We start from the raw sequence: 21,535 nt of genomic DNA, 5'->3' as shown, positions 1-21,535 counted from the left end.
TGGGACATCAGCCGGCGTCAAGATCACCGCTTCCGGAATCCGCCTTCAGACTGACTTCCTTGCCACCCGACCGCCCGAATGTGTCGCGCAGCCAGCCCAGCAGCAGCGGAGAAGACTTCGGTGGACGGTGGTCGGTCCCATCCGCAGCTCCGCACTCACCACCAGTCACCACTCACCGTGACAGGAAGGAGCCTGGAGCAGGAGGACTCACTGAAGAGGAGACGGAGTCGGAGACCAGTCCAGGACTCGGCGAGTCGGATCGGGTGGCGGCGGGCCGGGCCTTCTTCTTCGTGGACGTGGACGGACGGGACGGCGTCGGCGGCAGTGGTACTGCAGAGACGAGACCGTGCATCCATCCGGAATCCGAATCCAGACCAGGTCTCCAGACCTGTGTGCAGCAGCGCGGCGGTAACGGTAAGTGAGTCCTCAGGCCTCAGCCAGCCAGCCATTGCCATGCCAGCCAGCCATTGCCATGCCATCCAGCCAGCAGCCCATGCCAGCCAGCCAGCAGCCAATGCCATGCCAGCCAGCAGCCCATGCCAGCCAGCCATTGCCATGCCAGCAGCTGTTGCCATGCCAGCCAGCCAGCAGCCCATGCCAGCCAGCCAGCAGCCCATGCCAGCCAGCCAGCAGCCCATGCCAGCCAGCCATTGCCATGCCAGCAGCTGTTGCCATGCCAGCCAGCAGCCCATGCCAGCCAGCCAGCAGCCATTGCCATGCCAGCCAGCAGCCGTTGCCATGCCAGCCAGCAGCCGTTGCCATGCCAGCCAGCAGCCGTTGCCATGCCAGCCAGCCAGCAGCCGTTGCCATGCCAGCCAGCCAGCAGCCGTTGCCATGCCAGCCAGCCAGCAGCCGTTGCCATGCCAGCCAGCCAGCAGCCATTGCCATGCCAGCCAGCCAGCAGCCATTGCCATGCCAGCCAGCCAGCAGCCATTGCCATGCCAAATTGCCAATGCCATTGCCGCCATCCATGATGAAGCACAGCACTAGTCTGGTCTGGGCCCGGCCTGGGTAACTTGATAAATCTTGCACCGTGACCTGCCTGTACCTACCTGTTCTGGCCTGGCCTGGGTCCATCCATCCATGATGGATGGATGGACCCAGGCCAGAACAGGTAGGTACAGGCAGGTCACTGTGCAAGATTTATCAAGTTACCCAGGCCGGGCCCAGACCAGAGTGTGCAGATATCATTATATATATATCATCATGGATGGATGAAAGGGGGCATGTACGCTGGTCACTGCATTGAAAGGGGGCCTGTACCCTTGTCACTGCACTGAAAGAGGGCATGTACGCTGGTCACTACATTGAAAGGGGACATGTACGCTGGTCACTGCATTGTAAGGGGGCATGTACGCTGGTCACTGCATTGAAAGGGGTCATGTACGCTGGTCACTGCATTGTAAGGGGGCATGTACGCTGGTCACTACATTGAAAGGGGGCATGTACGCTGGTCACTGCATTGTAAGGGGGCATGTACGCTGGTCACTGCATTGAAAGGGGTCATGTACGCTGGTCACTGCATTGTAAGGGGGCATGTACGCTGGTCACTACATTGAAAGGGGGCATGTACGCTGGTCACTACATTGAAAGGGGGCATGTACGCTGGTCACTGCATTGAAAGGGGGCATGTACGCTGGTCACTACATTGAAAGGGGACATGTACGCTGGTCACTGCATTGAAAGGGGTCATGTACGCTGGTCACTGCATTGAAAGGGGACATGTACGCTGGTCACTGCATTGAAAGGGGTCATGTACGCTGGTCACTGCATTGAAAGGGGTCATGTACGCTGGTCACTGCATTGAAAGGGGGCATGTACGCTGGTCACTGCATTGAAAGGGGACATGTATGCTGGTCACTGCATTGAAAGGGGCACGCTGGTCACTGCATTGAAAGGGGGCATGTACGCTGGTCACTGCATTGAAAGGGGCACGCTGGTCACTACATTGAAAGGGGGCATGTACTGTGGGATTAGTGCTAGGGGGCCTGTACTGTGGGATTAGTGCTAGGGGGCCTGTACTGTGGGATTAGTGCTAGGGGGCCTGTACTGTGGGATTAGTGCTAGGGGGCCTGTACTGTGGGGTTTGTGCTAGGGGGTCTGTACTGTGGGGTTTGTGCTAGGGGGTCTGTACTGTGGGGTTTGTGCTAGGGGGCCTGTACTGTGGGATTATTGCTAGGGGGCCTGTACTGTGGGGTTTGTGCTAGGGGGTCTGTACTGTGGGGTTTGTGCTAGGGGGTCTGTACTGTGGGGTTTGTGCTAGGGGGCCTGTACTGTGGGGTTTGTGCTAGGGGGCCTGTACTGTGGGGTTTGTGCTAGGGGGCCTGTACTGTGGGGTTTGTGCTAGGGGGCCTGTACTGTGGGGTTTGTGCTAGGGGGCCTGTAATGTGGGGTTTGTGCTAGGGGGCCTGTAATGTGGGGTTTGTGCTAGGGGGCCTGTACTGTGGGATTAGTGCTAGGAGGTCTGTACTGTGGGGTTTGTGCTAGGGGGTCTGTACTGTGGGGTTTGTGCCACTCTCAGTCAGTGTATCCCATAATAGGGTGTCTCTCACAGTATATCCCATAATAGGGCCCCTGCTCCCTATTGGATATACTAGTACTGAGAGACCCCTTAATATGTGATACATTGTGAGAATTTGTTCATGCAAGCAAAATACAGGGGACAAAATGGGTGGAGTCGATAAGGGGTGGGGCTTCTGAGAAATGGGAGGGGTAAAATAGAAGGGCGGGGTCTTGCGCCCCCCCATCTTAAAACTTCACCAGCCGCCACTGAACTCAGGGGTATCAAGGTAAAATTCAAAGAGGTCTGGTTTGTAAAAAAAAAATTCTAATCTAATGATTATGCTATGACTCAGATCCTAGGATACTAGTACACCTTGGTCAATTTAGGTCTATCAAAAAATAGGCAAAGTACAATTTCTATTGCATTTTAATATTTATTAGCAATTTTCAGGGTTCCCCCATCAAAGTGCCCCCTTACATTAGGTGTCCCGATAAGAGTTCCCCTGATACATTCGGTGTCCCCACTGAATGACCTCTTACATCAGGTTTCTTTATTAAAATGCCCCCTTACATTAGGTGTCCCTATCAGAATGCCCCCTTATTTCAGGTGTCCCCATCAGAGTGTCCCAGTACACCAGGTGTTCCCATTAGAGTTCCCCATTACACCAGGTGTCCCCATCAGAGTGTCCCTTTACACCAGGGTGCCCCCTGACATCAGGTGTCCCAATCAGGGTGCTACTTTACTTCAGGCATTCCCAATCAGAGTCCTCCCTTACACCCAGTGTTCCCATCAGAGTTCTTGCTTACATTATGTGTCACCATCAGAGTGTCCTCTTACTTCAGGTGTTCCCATCAGAGTACCCCCTTACACCAGGCATCTCCATCAGAGTGCTTCCTTACACTAGGTGTCCCCATGAGAGTGCCCCCTTACACAAGGCATCCCCAACACTTGAGAAGCACATACTTGTACCAAGGTAATAACTCATCAAGCATTCAAAGAACAGGAGAGCAGAGATCGGAAATGGCTGCACCTACCAAGCCTTTAAGGTCTCATGAGCTTTTAGATACATATACAAATTAATGTAAAGGTCTAGGCCTGAGGAAAAGGGAGATTTTGGAGATTACATATGAGCAAAACACTGTTTAGTTGGCCATTTTATCAGTCCGACAGAGATTGTCAAGACAAAAAAGGTAACACGGAGTGAGCAGAGCTAAATTTTTTATATATTCTTATATGCGTAGCACCCTCCTAGGTAGGTGCTAGAGAGAGAGTATAGTTTTGGATCCTTTCTGCTTACCAGAGGGATTGCCAGGTAAATCTACATTGTTCTCTGCCTACCAGAGAGCAGGATCTGCGAGTGAGGTCTGCTCATTGTGCTCAGGTGCAAATCAGTCTGTCTGCAGAGTGTTTCACACTGGACCAATAGGGAGGCATATTGGACAGTGGGAGAAAACCTGACAAATGAGTGCACAGGCATTTAGTACAGCCTTGGTGATTGGCAGAGGAAAGTGCCACCGTGCATGCTGGGATACTGTATTAATGCCAGGAGCACATGTGCTTGGGGTCTTTCAGCTGGAGAGAGGAGTCCCAGAGGGAGGGGGCGGCTGCCTCCTCCCCTGTAGAAGTTGCCATGCATCCTCAGGTAGTTGATCTGAGGGCCTAAAGAGTCAGAGAGGAACTGAATCCTGAGGTCCTGTAAAGCTGGCTGGAAGGGAGACACTGGAAGGATCTGATTCTGCATACAGTGAGTACAGATCTGTGTCAAGGGGCCTGACCTGAGGGGGGCATCCATTTAGCTAGAAGAGTCAATGGACAGGTATCAGTAAAGGGTATGCTAGAGAGTATCCTGAAGATAATGTATTTCACCAAGTTTATTGCTGGAGAAAGAGCAAGGAGACTTAACCTTTTACATACACGTGGCAGTATGGTTAAAGCAGTGTGACTGCTTCCACAAGCAACCTGGCGAGGCCAAGTGAGAGTTGTCCTCATCAAATGTATACAGTCAGGTCCATAAATATTGGGACATCAACACAATTCTAATCTTTTTGGCTCTATACACCACCACAATGGATTTGAAATTAAACAAACAAGATGTGCTTTAACTGCAGGCTTTCAGCTTTAATTTGAGGGTATTTACATCCAAATCAGGTGAACGGTGTAGGAATTACAACAGTTTGTATATGTGCCTCCCAATTTTTAAGGGACCAAAAGTAAAGGGACAGATTAACAAGCATAAATCAAACTGTCACTTTTTAATACTTGGTTGCAAATCCTTTGCAGTCAATTACAGACTGAAGTCTGGAACGCATAGACATTACCAGACACTGGGTTTCATCCCTGGTGATGCTCTGCCAGGCTACTGCTACTGTCTTCAGTTCCTGCTTGTTCTTGGGGCATTTTCCCTTCAGTTTTGTCTTCAGCAAGTGAAATGCATGCTCAATCGGATTCAGGTCAGGTACTTGGCCATTGCATAACATTCCACTTTTTTCCCTTAAAAAACTCTTTGGTTCTTTCGCAGTATGCTTCGGGTCATTGTCCATCTGCACTGCGAAGCGCTGTCCAATGAGTTCTGAAGCATTTGGCTGAATATGAGCAGATAATATTGCCCGAAACACTTCAGAATTCATCCTGCTGCTTTTGTCAGTATTCACATCATCATTAAAAACAAGAGAACCAGTTCCATTGGCAGCCATACATGCCCACGCCATGACACTACCACCACCATGCTTCACTGATGAGGTGGTATGCTTTGGATCATGGGCAGTTCCTTTCCTTCTCCATACTCTTCTCTTCCCATCACTCTGGTACAAGTTGATCTTGGTCTCATGTGTCCATAGGATTTTGTTCCAGAACTGTGAAGGCTTTTTTAGATGTTGTTTGGCAAACTCTAATCTGGCCTTCCTGTTTTGGAGGCTCACCAATGGTTTACATCTTGTGGTGAACCCTCTGTATTCACTCTGGTGAAGTCTTCTCTTGATTGTTGACTTTGACACACATACACCTACCTCCTGGAGAGTGTTCTTGATCTGGCCAACTGATGTGAAGGATGTTTTCTTCACCAGGGAAAGAATTCTTCGGTCATCCACCACAGTTGTTTTCCGTGGTCTTCCGGGTCTTTTGTTGTTGCTAAGCACACCGGTGCGTTCTTTCTTTTTAAGGATGTTCCAAACAGTTGATTTGGTCACACCTAATGTTTTTGCTATCTCTCTGATGGGTTTGTTTTGTTTTTTTCTGCCTAATGATGGCTTGCTTCACTGATAGTGACAGCTCTTTGGATCTCATATTGAGGGTTGACAGCAACAGATTCCAAATGCAAATAGCACACTTGAAATGAACTCTGGACCTTTTATCTGCTCCTTGTAAATGGGATAATGAGGGAATAACACACACCTGGCCATGGAACAGCTGAGCAGCCAATTGTCCCATTACTTTTGGTCCCTTAAAAAGTGGGAGGCACATATACAAACTGTTGTAATTCCTACACCTTTCATCTGATTTGGATGTAAATACCCTCAAATTAAAGCTGAAAGTCTGCAGTTAAAGCACATCTTGTTTGTTTCATTTCAAATCCATTGTGGTGGTATATAGAGCCCAAAAGATTAGAATTGTGTCGATGGCCCAATATTTATGGACCTAACTGTATAGTTCCAGTTGGAGTATTCCACTATTATCTTCTCCCATCCAAGTTCCATAATAAATACAAAAAACCAACACCCCTGGACTGTTTATGGAGTAACGAGCCATTGGGAGTAAGGATTAATGCGTGAACTGTACCCTAAGTGACTGTCTGCTGGTAATCAGGGGAGGCCCAACAGGTCATCAAACAGCAAGCCCTACGGGGACAGTGCTACATATGCCTTAACATACACATGGCCCAATCCACAACATTAACACACCAGGATAAGGATCCTTATTCTGAAAAAACTGACAGTTATTTTTACCGCAGTCTCATGAGATTTGAAAATGACAGTCACATGGCTATAATAAGGATCCTTTTTCTTGTGTTAACGCTTTGTGATGTGAGCCTATTATGTTTTTATACACTTCACTGACCTTACAGAACTGAATGGGCAATAGACTCTTATCTCTGAGCAAGGTTTGCTTTAGTGAATACTAATGAGTACATAGATACTACAATCATTTCTACAAAAAAATGAAACCTACAGATTTTTTTACCATAATAATTACTGAGAAATAAATCTACCGCAAAACAGAAAATAATACTGTACAACACTGCAATTTTCTGAGCTGTATGTTCAATGCAAAGATTTATTGTGTAACCGACACACCCTGCTTTTATATTATGAAATGCTTGTTATATTCTTGCTAATTAAAATACATCAATCACCACATAATAACATTTTCAAAAGCAGTAATATTTCTTAGCATTATAGCTGATTGACAAAATTAACTAAGTATGTAAACTAAATTTTCTTAAAATGAAGCCTGTCTAGCAAAAACTGGATTTTTGACTTACTGCAAAATCCTTTTCTTTGAAGTTCATTGACAAATGCAGCTCTATATTCTTCTTGACCATTAGGTTATGCTGCCCCCTACAGGAGTAGCACACTAGGCAGGAAAAATCTTTACCAAGCTTATGGGGCAGTCCCTGCAGGCATACACCCGCTCACTCTGCTATAGAATTTTTTGTTGTTGTAGGCAGTGTTTAGAAGAAAAAATCCCATCCCACTCAGAAATAGAGGGGTGGGTGCCGAGTCTGTCAATGAACCGCGGAGAAAAGGATTTTTACCGTAAGTCAAAAATCCAGTTTTCTCTATTGTTCATTGACAGACACAGCTCCAAATTCTTCTTGACCATTGATTGGGATGTCCCAAAGCAGTATTTGCATGAGGGGTGGGAAATCAACATAGAAAAGAATGTAATTCCCCAAAGGCTAAACTTAGCCAACCAGTGAACATGGAGCTCAACCAGGAACAACTGGAGCTCACCTAGAAAACATACACCCTCAAAGAGAATATTTTCTATTTTAAACAGCAGCCTGCAAAACCTTGTGGCCAAAAGAAGCATCCGAGGATGCTTACACATTCACTTTGTAGAATTTTGTGAACGTGTGCACAGGCGAACAAGTTGCCACCTGGCAAACTTGCAATACTGACGCCTGATGGCGAAAAGCCCAAGAGGCACTCAGCGTCCTAGTAGAATGCACCTTCACAGGGAAAGGTGGAACCTGACCCTTCAGTGAAAAAGCCTGTACCACCCTCTGCCTGATCCGTCTGGATTTGGTCACAGCAGATGCAGCCAATCCCTTTCAAGGTCCTTCCGTGTGGACAAAAAGAGAGTTTGATCTCCTGAAAGATTCAGTAACCGCCAGGTAAACCCTAATTGCCCGAACCACATCCAAAGAATGCAAGGCAATATCCTTGGGATGCTTGGGCGTATGACAGAGTGAAGGAAGCACAATGTCTTCATTCAAATGGAAATCAGAAACCACCTTAGGAAGAAATGACTGATTAGGTCAAGGTACCACCTTATCTCTGTGGACCACCAGATAAGGTGAACAGCAGGATAGCGAGCAGAGGTAATAGCCACCAAAAAGGCTACCTTCCGTGACAGTGTAAGCAGAGGAATCTCCGTAATGTTCTCAAAGAGAGGTTTTTGAAGAACAGACAGTACCCAGTTAAGATCCCACGGAGGTAACAGGGATCATATCGGAGGAGCCATATGCCGAACCCCTTGAATAAAAGTGCAAATCAAAGCATGTGTAGCTAAAGGGCGTTGAAAAAACACAGCCAAAGCTGACGCTTGGCCTTTAATAGTACCCAAGGCCAACCACTGTTCAACCCCTCTTTGGAGAAAGGTCAAAATCCTAGCCACCGAACAAAGGCGAGGATGCACCTTCAGCGATTCACACCATGAGATGTACAACTTCCACGTACGATGATAGATCTTCCTGGAGGTAGATTTTCTAGCCTTCAACGTGTAGGAATCACTGAGTTAGAAAGACCCCTGTCTTTTTAATACCTGGCTTTTAACAGCCACACCATTAAAGCCAATGACTGTAAAGCAGGATGGAAGATTGGCCCTTGAGACAGCAGATCTTCCCTGAGAGGAAGTCTCCAAGGAGCATTGACAACCGACCTTACCATATCTGCATACCAAGACCGGCGAGGCCAGTCTGGGGCCACCAGAATAACCGAAAACCCTTCCACCTCTATTCTGCGCAGAAGCCTCGGCAGGAGTTTCAGCGGAAGGAATGCATTAGATCAGCCGATACTGACCCCAATGAGCAACCAGTGCATCGGTGGTGTCGGTCAGAGGATCCAGAGACCTGGCTACAAACCTCTGTAACTTCTTGTTGAGTCGAGAGGCTAACAGGTCGATGTTGGGTGTCCCCAAGCGGACACACAGCAGATGAAACACCTCCGGGTGCAGGGACCATTCCCCCTGATCCAACAATTGACAACTCAGGTAATCCGCCTGCCAATTCTCCACTCCTGGGATATGCATGGTGGAAAGGGCGGAACAAACTTTTCTGCCCATTGCCACTTGGTGCCCCCTTGATGATTGACGTAAGCCACGGCCGTGGCATTGTTTGACTAAATCCGAACTGGACCACCCTGCAGACAATTTATCCAGTGACTCAGGCAAAGCTTTATCGCTCTGAGTTCCAGAATATTGATCGGTAGTCTGAACTTCTCCACGGTCAAGGGCCCCTGAACACACAGCTTCCCAAGCACTCCTCCCCAGCCGAACAGGCTGGCATCCTTGGTTACCATGGTCCAATACAATGGGAGGAAGGACTTGCCCTGGCATAGGGCCAACGATCAAAGCCACCACAGAAGAACACTCTTTGTGCTGTGACTCAACCGAATCATAGTGTCCAAGGATTTTGGGACTTTGTTCCACTTGACAAGAATTTCCCTTTGTAAGGGTCCCCAGTACCGGAATCCCCAGTTGTCGCAGTACCAGAGCCAACACTTTGTTGAAGACCATGGGAGCGGAGGCGAGACCAAACGGTAACGCCACAAATTGCTAATGCTCCTCTCCTACATCGAAGCGAAGAAAACGCTGGTGTCCAGCGTACATAGGGGTGTGTAGATATACGTCCATGATATCGATGAAGGCCAAAAATTCTCCTTGGTGTAGGGACGCCACTACCATGCTAATAGACTCCATTCAAAGCTTCTGTACCCGCACAAAGCAGTTAAGAGCGTTGAGGTCCAGGATTGGACGCACTTTGCCTTCTTTCCTGGGAACAGTGAACAGGTTTGAATAGAACCCCTGAAAGCGTTCCCAAGAGGTAACCGTCACAATCACCCCTTGCGACAGCAGATCTGGTACCGCCTCTCATAGATCCCTTAACCGATCTGGAAACAGGTGTAGATTGGACGGGAATAATCTGTCCGACAGTTGAGACCTGAATACGATCTTGTAACCCGATCGGATCAGTTCGTGGACCCATTTGTCCTGAATCAAGGAGGTCCATGGTTCCGGAAAGAAGCAAAGACGTCCCCCTACCCCAGTTACGGGTGAGGGCGTCCCTTCATGCAGACGGGGATTTGTCTGTAAATCTGGATTGGCCTGTTCTCGGCTTACCCGACCAGGTCTTCTTGGAACCCCCAGAAGACCTATATGGCTTAGATCCTTTCTACTGCTTCCCAGAGGCATGAAAGGGCTGCCTGTAGGCTGTAAAAAAGGCCCCCCGTCTATTACGTGGTGACTTGCCCTTGGGGGATTGAGGAAGAAGAATACTCTTCCCACCTGTAAGACCCTTGATCAGTTCATCCAATAAAGATCCAAACAAACGGTCCCCTGTTAAGGGGAGCTCTGATAGAGCCTTTTTTGAAGCCTGATCCGCAGATTAGCTTTTTAACCACACCATGCATCTAATAGCTACCCCCATCGTGGATACTCTGGCTACAAGAGGCATCTAGCGACGCATCACATATAAATAGTAGGGCTTGGACCCTTTGATCGGTTAGCTCTGCCAGGCCCAGAGGGAGCTGTTCTGTTTCTAGGTCCCTTTTTAGTAACTATGCCCATTCCGTTATGGTCCAGGACACCAGAGTGATCACGAAGATCGATTTAAGTATTGAGTCTGCTATCAAATGTAAGTGGCGGAACAGAGACTCAATCCTTCTATCCACAGGGTCTGTAAAGACCGGGGACTCCTCCAGCGGGACCACAGTAGATTTGTTCAGTCTGGAGACTGGATGGCCCACCTTAGGTGGAACGGTCCATTTTGTGGATACCGCATCCATGAATGGCTAGCACCTCTTAAAAAGCTTCGGCACCACTAACATCTGTTTGAGGCACCCCCCACTGGTCAGAGACAATTTCGTCAAAAAATTCCTGGACAAGAGAAAACCTTGCCCAACTTCTGGAATTTGCGAGTGCCAAATGACACCTGCGTGCCTGACGCTGCAGAATTATCCGCCATTTTTAGAGTTCCACTGACATGAGCCTCCACCAGCGCGCTTTCCCGCGTGGCTGCAGACGAGGATATGTCATCCTCGCCATCCGAATGCGATGACGCAGAACCCTCAGGGTGACATGCGTCAAAGGTGGCCATATTTACGTCAGAATCTGAAGATACAGGAGAGGTTGGGGAGGGCATAGGGCGCATTTTACTAGTGGTATTTTTTTTTAAAACCAAATCCATTTTTGACAACAGGTTTTCAAAAAACGCCGTTAAGACAAACAGGGGTTGCAACCTGGAGGTCCACGCAACTGCAAGGAGGGTATCTGTAGGTGAAATTTGTTCCTGGGATTCCATATGAACCCTGGAATAACGCAGTGTCACTTTAAGAAAACTGTGAAAAATGGACCCCACCGCAGACAAAACGATCTTCACAAGAGGAAGTACCAGGGTCATCACTAGAGTAAAGGCCTAGCTGCTTCCTGCTGTCCGGCGTTCGCGGACTGCAAAATGAGGATGAATGATTCTACAGTAAAATGGCGGCCCCCCTCAGCGCGCCATGAGGTCCTCCAGGACCCCCTAAGAGGTCCAAATGATTAGAGGCATGGGGGGTCCCCCCGGCAGTAACTGCCACCAGGATTCCCCCCCCCCCCAGTGGATCCGCTATAGCAGCATTGGCGCGTCGCTTCCCGAAGACCCCCATCACTGACTGAGGTAGGGACCTCTATGATGGTGGGGAGGGAGGCCTTGGGGGAGCCTGGTACATACCGAGAGGCCAGGGGGGAATGAGGAATTCCCGAGGGTCTGACCTTCCCAGGGAGGGGCCCACATTTGCTCCGAGACCGCCAGAGCTATGGGGGGGACACTACTCCCCATACCAACGACATCGGATGGGCGCCACCCTGGACAGACTAAGTCTTCACTCGGGGTGGGGTACGCTGCAACTCAGGCCAAACCAGGTCGTGTGCGTCCCGGCGAGGTCTTTCACTCGAGGGCCAGTCCCCGTCCATTGGGGCTCTGTCCTGGCGAGGCCTAGCCCTGGGCTATAACCTGCACACGCTCACTGGCCAGGCTGGGAGACCTTAAGGATCTAGGCTATCCAGTCCAAAACCCAGCTCGGCTGTTGATTGCAGTTCTCTCAGGGACATAACTAGCTAAAAAATTAAATTTTTTAACAAAGGTTCCCGTTAAAATAAAAAAGACAAGCTACGACCGAAGTCCCAGCCGGGAACTAGGTCCTACTTCTAAACTAGGCAGAAACAAACTAAATCCTATAGCAGAGTGAGTGGGTGTATGCCTGCAAGGACTTCCCCATAGGCGTGGTAAAGATTGCCTAGTTATCCATGAGGAAAGACATGCACCCTAACACCTTTGTTCTGATGCAGGGAGCAGGCTGCATGAAAGACATTTTCCAGATATTATCGCTTCTATCAAAGCAGGCAGAACCCCCACCCTGCCCCCCACCCAAAAAGGCAGTGTATGCACTAGTAATAGCAGAAGTCATAACACCCAAAACTATTGCCCCCAATATCCCTCACAATCTGGCCTCTATATTGGAGACTGCTTCAATCGCTATTATTCGCCACAATATTAGTGAAAGTTTGGTGGAAATTTCTCATGTGTCTGACTACCTGCCATCCCCCTGTATCTATGGTCACATGCACCATTCATTTGCCGGTTTTCGCACTCACGTTTCTGCCTGATGCCTGGAATGACTATTTGCCTGCATTCTGACCATGCTTCTTACTGCCACCTTGCCTGTTTATTGACCATGTTTCTACCTTCTGCCTGAACTGACCTTGACCTGTTATTCAACCATGTGTTTTGCCTGCTGACAGGACTGATCTGATCTGTAGTAGTGGAATTAAAGACAACACAGGGATCTCAAATAAGCAGAGTGTGGAGCTGCAGAGTTTTGTATCAGAGCAGAGAAAACTAAGCTTTTAGTTTTTCATGAGTTTCTACAGGATTCTCAGATCAGGGTCTGGAGTCCAGAGGCTTCAAAGAGCTTTGGGTGTGAAGAAGCCTGTACTCCTGTGTCCAGGTCTTACCTAACCAAGGCCCTAAGCCTAATGTTTCTGCCTGCTGCATGGACCAACCTTTGGCTATATGCTGACCACGCTTTCTGCCTGCTGCCTGTACTTTCCCTGGCCTGTTTATGGATTATGTCCCTGCATGCTGCCTGGACCAATCCTTTGGCTATTTTCTGACCACATATCTGCCAACTCCCTGTACTGACCCTAGCCTGTTTATTGATGACTATGTTCCTGCCTGCTGCCTGGATAGCTTCAATGCCTGTTTGTGGATCACATCTCTGCTCAACACCAGTACTGACCAATAAGCAAGTCCTACTGGCTACGTTCCTGTGAGACACCAGTCCCCACCCATCCTCTATGGACAACTGCACTACTCGATCCACAGGTTTAGATAACACTTTGTTCAGCCCCCTGTACTTCCTGGCCAGTGAACATAGCATTGTACTACGGGGCAGCCACGTACCAGTAGGTTAGGCTGCTTGGCTTTTAGGAACAGGGAGTGCTGTAGGCGACACTACACTATGCCATATCTGCTGACCACTCATAGAAGCAAGCATTACAGTACATAGTTTTTTTCTATACAGTGTTGGTTAGTTTTCTATACAGTGTTGGTTGATTTTTGTGATGCACAGGTTGCAATGTTGGGTACATAATCAGTCCAAACATTGAAAAGGTCTTACATACTGTATGTGGTAACTTCATACTTGGGAGGAGTAGCAGAATGCGATTTAAGGTGTAATTCTAAAGTATGCCTATGCTTGGTGTTAGAAATATCTTATCAATTGACAACTTTGTGTAAATAAAAAAAAAAAAAAAATTGTTATCTTCTTTCCATACTTTCCAAAGGCTCGTGGCAAAAAATCCAGTTTCTCTTTCGTTCACTGAAAAACACAGCAATACGTATAATTCCCAACGAGGCTAAACATAGCCAACCAGGTAAACATAGGAGCTCAACCAGGAACAACTGGAGCTCACCACCAGGAAAAAATTACACCCTGCAGAAGCTGAAGACTATGCAAAGACAGCCTGCAAAACTTTGCGGCCAAACGCTGCATCCGAAGATGCAAGTACATCCACCTCTAAAGTTTTGTGAATGTGTGTACAGACGACCACGTAGCCGCTTTGCACACTTGAACCACTGAAGCCTGATGACGGAAGGCCCTGCAGGCACTAAGTGCCCTCGTAGAATGAGCTTTAACAGGGAAAGGAGGAACCTGACCCTTAATAGAATAGGCCTGCACCAGAGTCTGCCTGATCCACTTGGAAATGGTCGCAGCAGATGCGGCCTGTCCCTTACGAGGTCCATCCGTAAGAACAAAGAATCTGATTTTCAAATTGGTTCAGTCACTGCCAGGTACACTCGAATCGCCCTGACCACATCCAAGGAATGTGAAGCAATTTCCTTAGGATGTTTCGGCTTAGGACATTAAGAAGGTGACACAATATCTTCATTCAAATGAAACCCCGAGACAACCTTAGGAAGGAACGCCTGACCGGGTCGCAGCACCTCTTTGTCCCTATGAATCACCAGGTAAGGCAGCCGACAGGACATCGCAGCCAACTCCAACACCCTACGTGCAGGAGTAATAGTGACTAAGAAGGCCACCTTCTGTGACAGAGTGAGTTCTCGAATATTTTCAGGGAGAGGTTTTTAAAGCACCGACAGTACCAGATTGAGATCCCATGGTGGCGAACTCTATGCACAAAAGTGTAAACCAAGGACTTTGCCCCCAACGGCCTTTTAAAAAATTGGCCAAAGCAGGAATCTGGCCCTCGATGGTGCCCAGAGCCAAACGTTGATCTACACCTAGTTGTAGAAACTCTTACAGGCAAGACACAGAAAAGGAATGGGGAGAAACCCCCAGAGACTCACACCAAGTAATGTACGCCTTCCAAACTCGATGATAAACATTCCTAGAAGTAGATTTCTTAGCTTTTAGCAGCGTAGGAATCACCAACTCCGGCAGCCCTCTGTCCTCCAGCAACTGGCTTTCAATAGCCAGGCCGTTAAAGCCAGCGACTGTAAAGCAGGATGAAAGATTGGTTCCTGAGACAGAAGATCTTCCCTTAGAGGAACTTTCCAAGGGACGTCTGCTACCAGCCTTACCAGGCCTGCGTACCAAGACCTGCGAGGCCAGTCTGGTGCCACCAGAATGACTGGAATCCCTTGTACCGCGACTCTGTGTAGCAGTCTCAACAGAAGTTGTATTGTAGGAAAGGCGTAAATCAGACGATACAGACCCCAAGGGGCCACCCGGGTAAAGAAAAAGTAAAACAATCCCATTTAATAAGGAAAAAAAGCCAGGACGCAGATCCCAGTCCTTACTCCTGACTAGGCAGGAAAAACTGAAGTCCTATAGCAGGAAGTGATTGTATACCCTCTGGGACTGCCTCAGGGGCGTAACGAAAAAAGGTTTCCGCCTAGTCCTACTCCTGAAGAGAGAGCAGCATAAGCCCAATGGTCTGAAGAACTGTGTCTGTCAGTGAACGAAAGAGAAATTACATTTTCAAGACTCATTATGCCTCTTAGGAAATACCTTGGGGTATTTGATTTCCAAAATGCAGCCATTTTGTGGGTGTTTCCATTGTTCTGGTGCTCCAGGAAATCAGGAAATTAGATGCGTGATTTATGCCCCTAGAACATCTGAAGGTGCTCCTTGGATGCTGGGACCCCTCTAAGTGACAAGGCTGTGAAAAAGTCTCACATGTGGTATTGCCTTACTTTGAGGTGTGATTCTATGCATGCCTGTGCCGTGTGTTAGAAATATCTTATATATTGACAACTGTGTGTGCTGTGTGTGAGAAAAAAAAACTTGTTAAAATAACAATTTTATGGAAAAAAAATGATTTACTTTCATCATTTTCCAAAGAATTGTGGGGGAAAAAATACAACTTCAAAAAATTCATCATGCCGCTAAACAAACTGGACTGTCAACTTTCAAATAAAGGGTAATTTGGGAGTATTTGTACCGTCTTGGCATTTTAGGGCCTCAAGAAATTAGTTAGGCAGTCAGTACATAAGGACTGATTCACTTTCAAATATATACGAGGTGTGTCTAAAAAGTTTGGTGAATAGTCCGATATATGAACAACAACATGGGCCAAGTGTTCACGCATGCACGTGGCTATCCAGTGACACATCAGGAAGTGCCACCTAGCATGGAGTACACGTGACAGTCAGTAAACCTGCTGCGGGCAGTCGAACATAGTCAATTTGAGAGGTAGGGTCAACAGTGCGATGGAGCAACGAGTGAACATCAAGTTCTGCTACAAATTGGGGAAAACAGCGACGGAGACACATGAAATGTTGGTGCAAGTGTACGGAACGGAAGGCGCGAGGAGAAAATATGTTCAGGACAGGTTCATGATGGGAAGGAAACGACTGAGGATGAGCCACGTTCGGGTTGGACGTAGACAAGCAGAACACCAGACATGATCGAGTGTGTGTGTCAAATGCTGCCACAAGATAAGCAACTGACTCTACGATTGATGGCAGAGGAACTCGGCATTAGCAAGGACACACTGCGCACCATCATCCGCAAAGGTTTGGGTAAGTGGAAGATCTGTTCCTGGTTTGTGCCGCACAAGCTGACAGATGAACAGAAAGCAAAATGGATGGAAACCTCTGGAGATTTCATTACCACTTTTTTTCTGTTTCCCCACCTGAAGAGCGTCATGAAGGGCACATGTTTTGCAGATGTAGCGGCAATCCAAGAATGTGTGACAGCGGTTCTGCGATCGATTCCTAAAGAGGCCTTTGCTGACAGTTTCAAGAAGCTTTATGAACATTGCCAAGAGTGTGTTGTGAAGGATGCTGATTATTTTGAAGGCCAATAAAGGTCATTTGTTTGTATCTTCTGTTTTGATTGTCTTCTGATACCATTCATCAAACTTTTTGGACACATATCTTATATCATAGTTTGTAGACTCCACAACTTTCACGCAGACTAAATAATACACACCTATTTGTATTTTCTTTTTACATTTAAGGCCTCATATACACTGCAGCTGCTAAACAGATGTTAAGAAGCAGTGGGGTGTTTTTTTCCAGTAGCCCCTGAACTCTCCTCTATGTTTTCTTATGTGTACATGTACACAAAGTCATTTATAGAAGTTTAGAGGCAGTTGAGGTTACAGGCTTTTTTTGAAAGCAGAAAAATCGCTTTCAGGACTGTAGTTTACCGACATTTCAAGAGCCAAATGCTTGTAAAAACGTTAACCCGCGTTTATGCGCGTTTGCGTTTCTAAGCGTTTTTAAAGAGGAAAATATTATAATTTTTGAACATATAAAAATGTTGAAAAAAAACACAATTTTAACCACAAGTGTTGCCTGCATCAATTTAGGAGTCCAGTAGCGATGAACTCATGACCCCCAAGAAATGTAAAATACATTTTGGTCTAAATTTCTGAAAAAAAATTATTAATTTGCAAACTTTTATAACAAAAACAAAAATATTTTTCTTTCTTAAAAAATTTCGGTCTTTTTTCCTTTGTTAACACCATTGACCAAGGCTTCCCCCCTTCATGCATGACTAAAGGTAAGACCGACCGCCAGCTGGACCTCATGCTAATAAGCTCAACTCTTACTCTTATCCTATTATTTTATTATGTGACTTGTCGTCTGTATCATTTTGCTGGCCAAATGTTGCAGCCATCATTTTTTTCAATTGTATTCATGCTTAAAATATAGATTTAAAAATGTAATAGTGAGTGTTCTGTCCTTTGAAAAAGATATACTGATATAAATAATTTTTAGATTTCTCTGGTCTTCTGGTAGCATGGAAAAGAAGGATCTTTAATGTTTGGGAACTGATGTGTTTCTTGATGGCACCTTGAAGTTTTAGGCAGTTTTCCAACATGTAAAACAAACTATGCAGAATGTGTAGAGTATCTAACTGCTTCATTTCATTCATAGATATAAAACGGTCTTTTGTCAGAAACACAACCTGAACTTGCCATGTTGTTTTAAGAGAAAACTGTGCTTATACAGTGAGAGCTTAAACCAATCGGTTCATAGAAAAGGTGTATGGATTCCACTCACTCATCAAGCTCATCCTCTTCCTGTCTGGCTTTGTTAGCATAGAGGTATTTGGTCATATCCACAGGTCTGGCATTCTTCCTCTTTGCTGGTTGTGGTGGGGATTGTTTGTGAAGTTCAATCGCCAGGTCAGGCCCTGGGTCTGGCTCATCAAATGGGTTGGGATATGCTGTGGGTTCAGGGTCTTTGAATGGGTTGTAGTCATCAAAGGATGCTTCATCTTTCAAACTGGGTTTTTCAACTGATGGTTCTATGGAGAAAAAAAAAAAAAAAAACATAACTCCTATTAGAGCTGCACGATTAATCGTATGAAAATCGCGATCTCGATTCACCCCCCCCCTGACGATCTAAACCTGACATATGCTCGATTCTTTGCATAGCTGAGGGAGCAGAGAAAACAGCTGTGGAAAACTCCCAGTAACTATAAACAAAATGATTACATTGTATCTTTCCTCCCGCAAACACCTATCAGCATTAAGTCTCCCAGTAACTATAAACAAAATGATTACATTGTATCTTTTCCTTCCCTCTGCCAGGGAGAAAGGAAGTTTAACCTCTTAAAGACTAGACCTTTTTCTGACACTTGTTGCTTGCAAGTTAAAATCATTTTTTTTTGCTAGAAAAGTACTTAGAACCCCCAAACATTTTATATATTTTTTTAGCAGAGACCCTACAGAACAAAATGGCGATTGTTGTAATATTTTATGTCACACTGTATTTGCGCAGCAGTCTTTCAAACGCAATTAATAAACTTTAATGAATAAAAAAAAAAAAAAACGTAACAGTAAAGTTATCCCAATTTTTTTTTGTTACACAGAGAATCGTGATCTTTATTCCAAGCTAAAAAATCGTGATTCTCATTTTGGCCAGAATCGTGCAGCTCTAACTCCTATGCAAGTGGGAAAAAAACAAGGGCTTAAAGTGAACTTTTTTTTTTTTTATTCAGGGTAGAGTATGGGAGGTTTAAAATCGCTTCGAGCTCGTTCACACGTGCATCAAGCAGTGTTTTTTAAAGTCTTTTAACTGCCCCTCAATGTCTGTCATGAATATTACAATGGGAACCACACAGGTGCGGTAGCATTGGGGTGTTAGAACTAAAACAGCTTGTCAGACGCCAACAATAATTTCAATGATAATGCCACGTAACTGTGCCTATAGCATTTACAGCACGTTAGTGAAGCATTTATAAAGTGTTAGCTGGGTGCTGGGGGAGAGGCAGTGGAGGTTCCTGTATCCCAGAAAGCACTTGAAAACGATAGAGAACCAGGACAGAGTAGCTCCAGCCACTTCCTGTTCGTACAGAGCAGCCATATGCTAACACCATTTACTTCTATGTGAGGGCAAAAGCATCAAGCCAGACAGCAACAATGTCACTGCCAGGCAGGAGCAGAGGCATTAAGGAATTTTTGCCAGTGGCAAAGCTTTTGTGTCTGCAAAATGTTGGTGCAAGCAAGAGTCCGTGCCAACAAGTGTCCAAGCCAGCAAGTGTTGGTGCAAGCAAGTGACCATGCCAAGTTTTGGTGCCATCAAGTGACCATGACAATCTTTCCATAATCATCTTGAGCTGGACCATGCCAAGTAACAGTAAATCAAAGTATACAGATCTAAAATTGCCTGCAATCACACCACAACCTACACATGCCTCAAACCAGATCATTTCCTTTACATCACTCCCTCCTTAAGCACCCCCCCCCCCCCAGAAAAAAAACTTTTTTTAACGCTTTGAAAACATATCAAATACTTAAAATATAACTAAAGGCTGAACTTTATTTTTCAGTTTTGAATAGAGTGCAGAGGGATTAGAATACCCGTCAGGTTTTTATTGCTTTCCAAGCCTCCCTTAAGGAGATTCCCCACTCTAAATGTTCTGTTTACCATTATCATTGAAAGTGGAACAAAAAACAAAATACCAAATTTTGGGTTGTCCCCAGAAAAGTAATAGAAGGGAAATCTTCAAATGGGAAAACTAGTTTCGGAGCTTTGGGGGATCCCAAGGAATTCCCTTAATTTGCAGGGATTTCCTCTCACTTACTTTTTGGCTATAGAACAGGAATCAAAGTGAAATCTCTGCAATGGGACACAGATAACAAAAAAAATATCTGACAGAGGTTATATAATGTTCCCTTACTCTATTCAAAATGAAAAAAAAAAAGTTTTGCCTATATTTCTACTTTAAGGCGCATTCATGAGTGTTGCTTCATTCTTTACGATCATTCTTTACGATCAACACACGTGTAACCGAGCCCCTTAGATGGTTATCTCAGGAACAAGTGTTCCCATTGGAAGATTTACCCTCTATTCCTATTCTAACCGCAAATAAAAAATTAGAATTTTCCCTTATTTTCATTCCCAGTAACATTGGTGATCAGATAAATTAGAGAGAGTGAATCTCCCAAAAGAGATCTCAAATCAGTTTTATGGATCACAATGTCTAACTTTGTGTGTTACTAAAATGGTATACTGCTCAATTCACACTAGCACACATAGCAATGTCATTATTCTCACATGAAGTTTTTGTGTACACAGCTGCAGTTGGCATCACCGCATTTAATTTCAAAGAATCAACAGTCACAGTCACCCTCCTCAATGCAATGTCAATGTACCTATTTACAGTAGCTGTCCTCCAGGCTTTGGTCCCTTAAAGTGGAATTCAATTCAGAATAACTTTCCCTACACCCAATAGCAAGGTATACACATTTCTTGTGGATAGCAAGCAAACCCACAAAAGCCTTCCTCTTCAGGAATATTGCATATTTTCTTTCCGAAAATTGTCACTTGCACATGGCCAGTTGTTGACAAATTGCTGGCATCCTGACTGTGCTGAGATCTTGCGAGTGCCTTGCTATGATGACATCATCATCTATCTCTGGAACAGGTGCTCGCTCCAGCCAGTCTACTGCAGTTCAACGGCTAGTTTCAGCATGATTTTACAGCAGCACTGACAAAAGCTCACAGTCAAACTGAATTTCACATAACAAATGCCAGGTTTCTAAAAACACATCTTGTGATAGAAGTATGGGTACAGAAAATTCACTGATGGCATATCTATCATCACTTCTCATCAGAAAGCATCTTATGAAGTTTTACCTTGATGTGATGATAAAAACATTAATTGATGATTCATACTATGTGTGAACAATGGTAGAAGGCACTGGTGGATAAACCATTCTGGTATCTTTGACCCAGAAAATATTTTATATACACATACATATACATTTATATATATATATATATATATATATATATATATATATATATATATATATATATATATATATATAACACACATACACAGAGATGGTAAATACACTAACTACAGCAGTGGTTCTCAATTGATAGACACCTTTGGCGCTAGTCTAGAGTGCCAACCTACAGGTCCTCATATCCATTGGTTAAAAATAATAATTTCTCTCTTTTGTTCATTGACGGACACAGCGCTCCATAAAACATAACTAGTGGAACGTCCAGAAGCAGTGCCCAAAGGAAAATGAGGGGGTAGAGAAAATAACCCAAGACTAAACATAAGAGCTCTTAACCAGGACACAGGAGCCTTAACCGGGTCACAGGAACCCCATCTG

The 21,535-nt window shown here is 45.6% G+C and overlaps 1 protein-coding gene across 5 annotated transcripts in view; it reads right to left on the bottom strand.

The window, feature by feature from the left end:
* Nucleotides 1–21,535, bottom strand: part of EHBP1 (EH domain binding protein 1) — a 739,122-nt gene that overhangs the window by 423,817 nt on the left and 293,770 nt on the right. For all 5 annotated transcript variants that reach the window (XM_082251356.1, XM_082251359.1, XM_082251357.1 and 2 more), the window contains one exon: nucleotides 17,961–18,207. In XM_082251356.1, coding sequence (XP_082107482.1) covers nucleotides 17,961–18,207 — 247 coding nt within the window. The remainder of the gene's footprint in view (nucleotides 1–17,960; nucleotides 18,208–21,535) is intronic.

Source organism: Pelophylax lessonae (genome assembly GCF_965119305.1).
Source record: "Pelophylax lessonae genome assembly, chromosome: 3".
NCBI lineage: Eukaryota > Metazoa > Chordata > Amphibia > Anura > Ranidae > Pelophylax > Pelophylax lessonae.
Note: the sequence above shows the minus strand (reverse complement) of the source record. Positions and strands in the feature narration are given on the sequence as shown.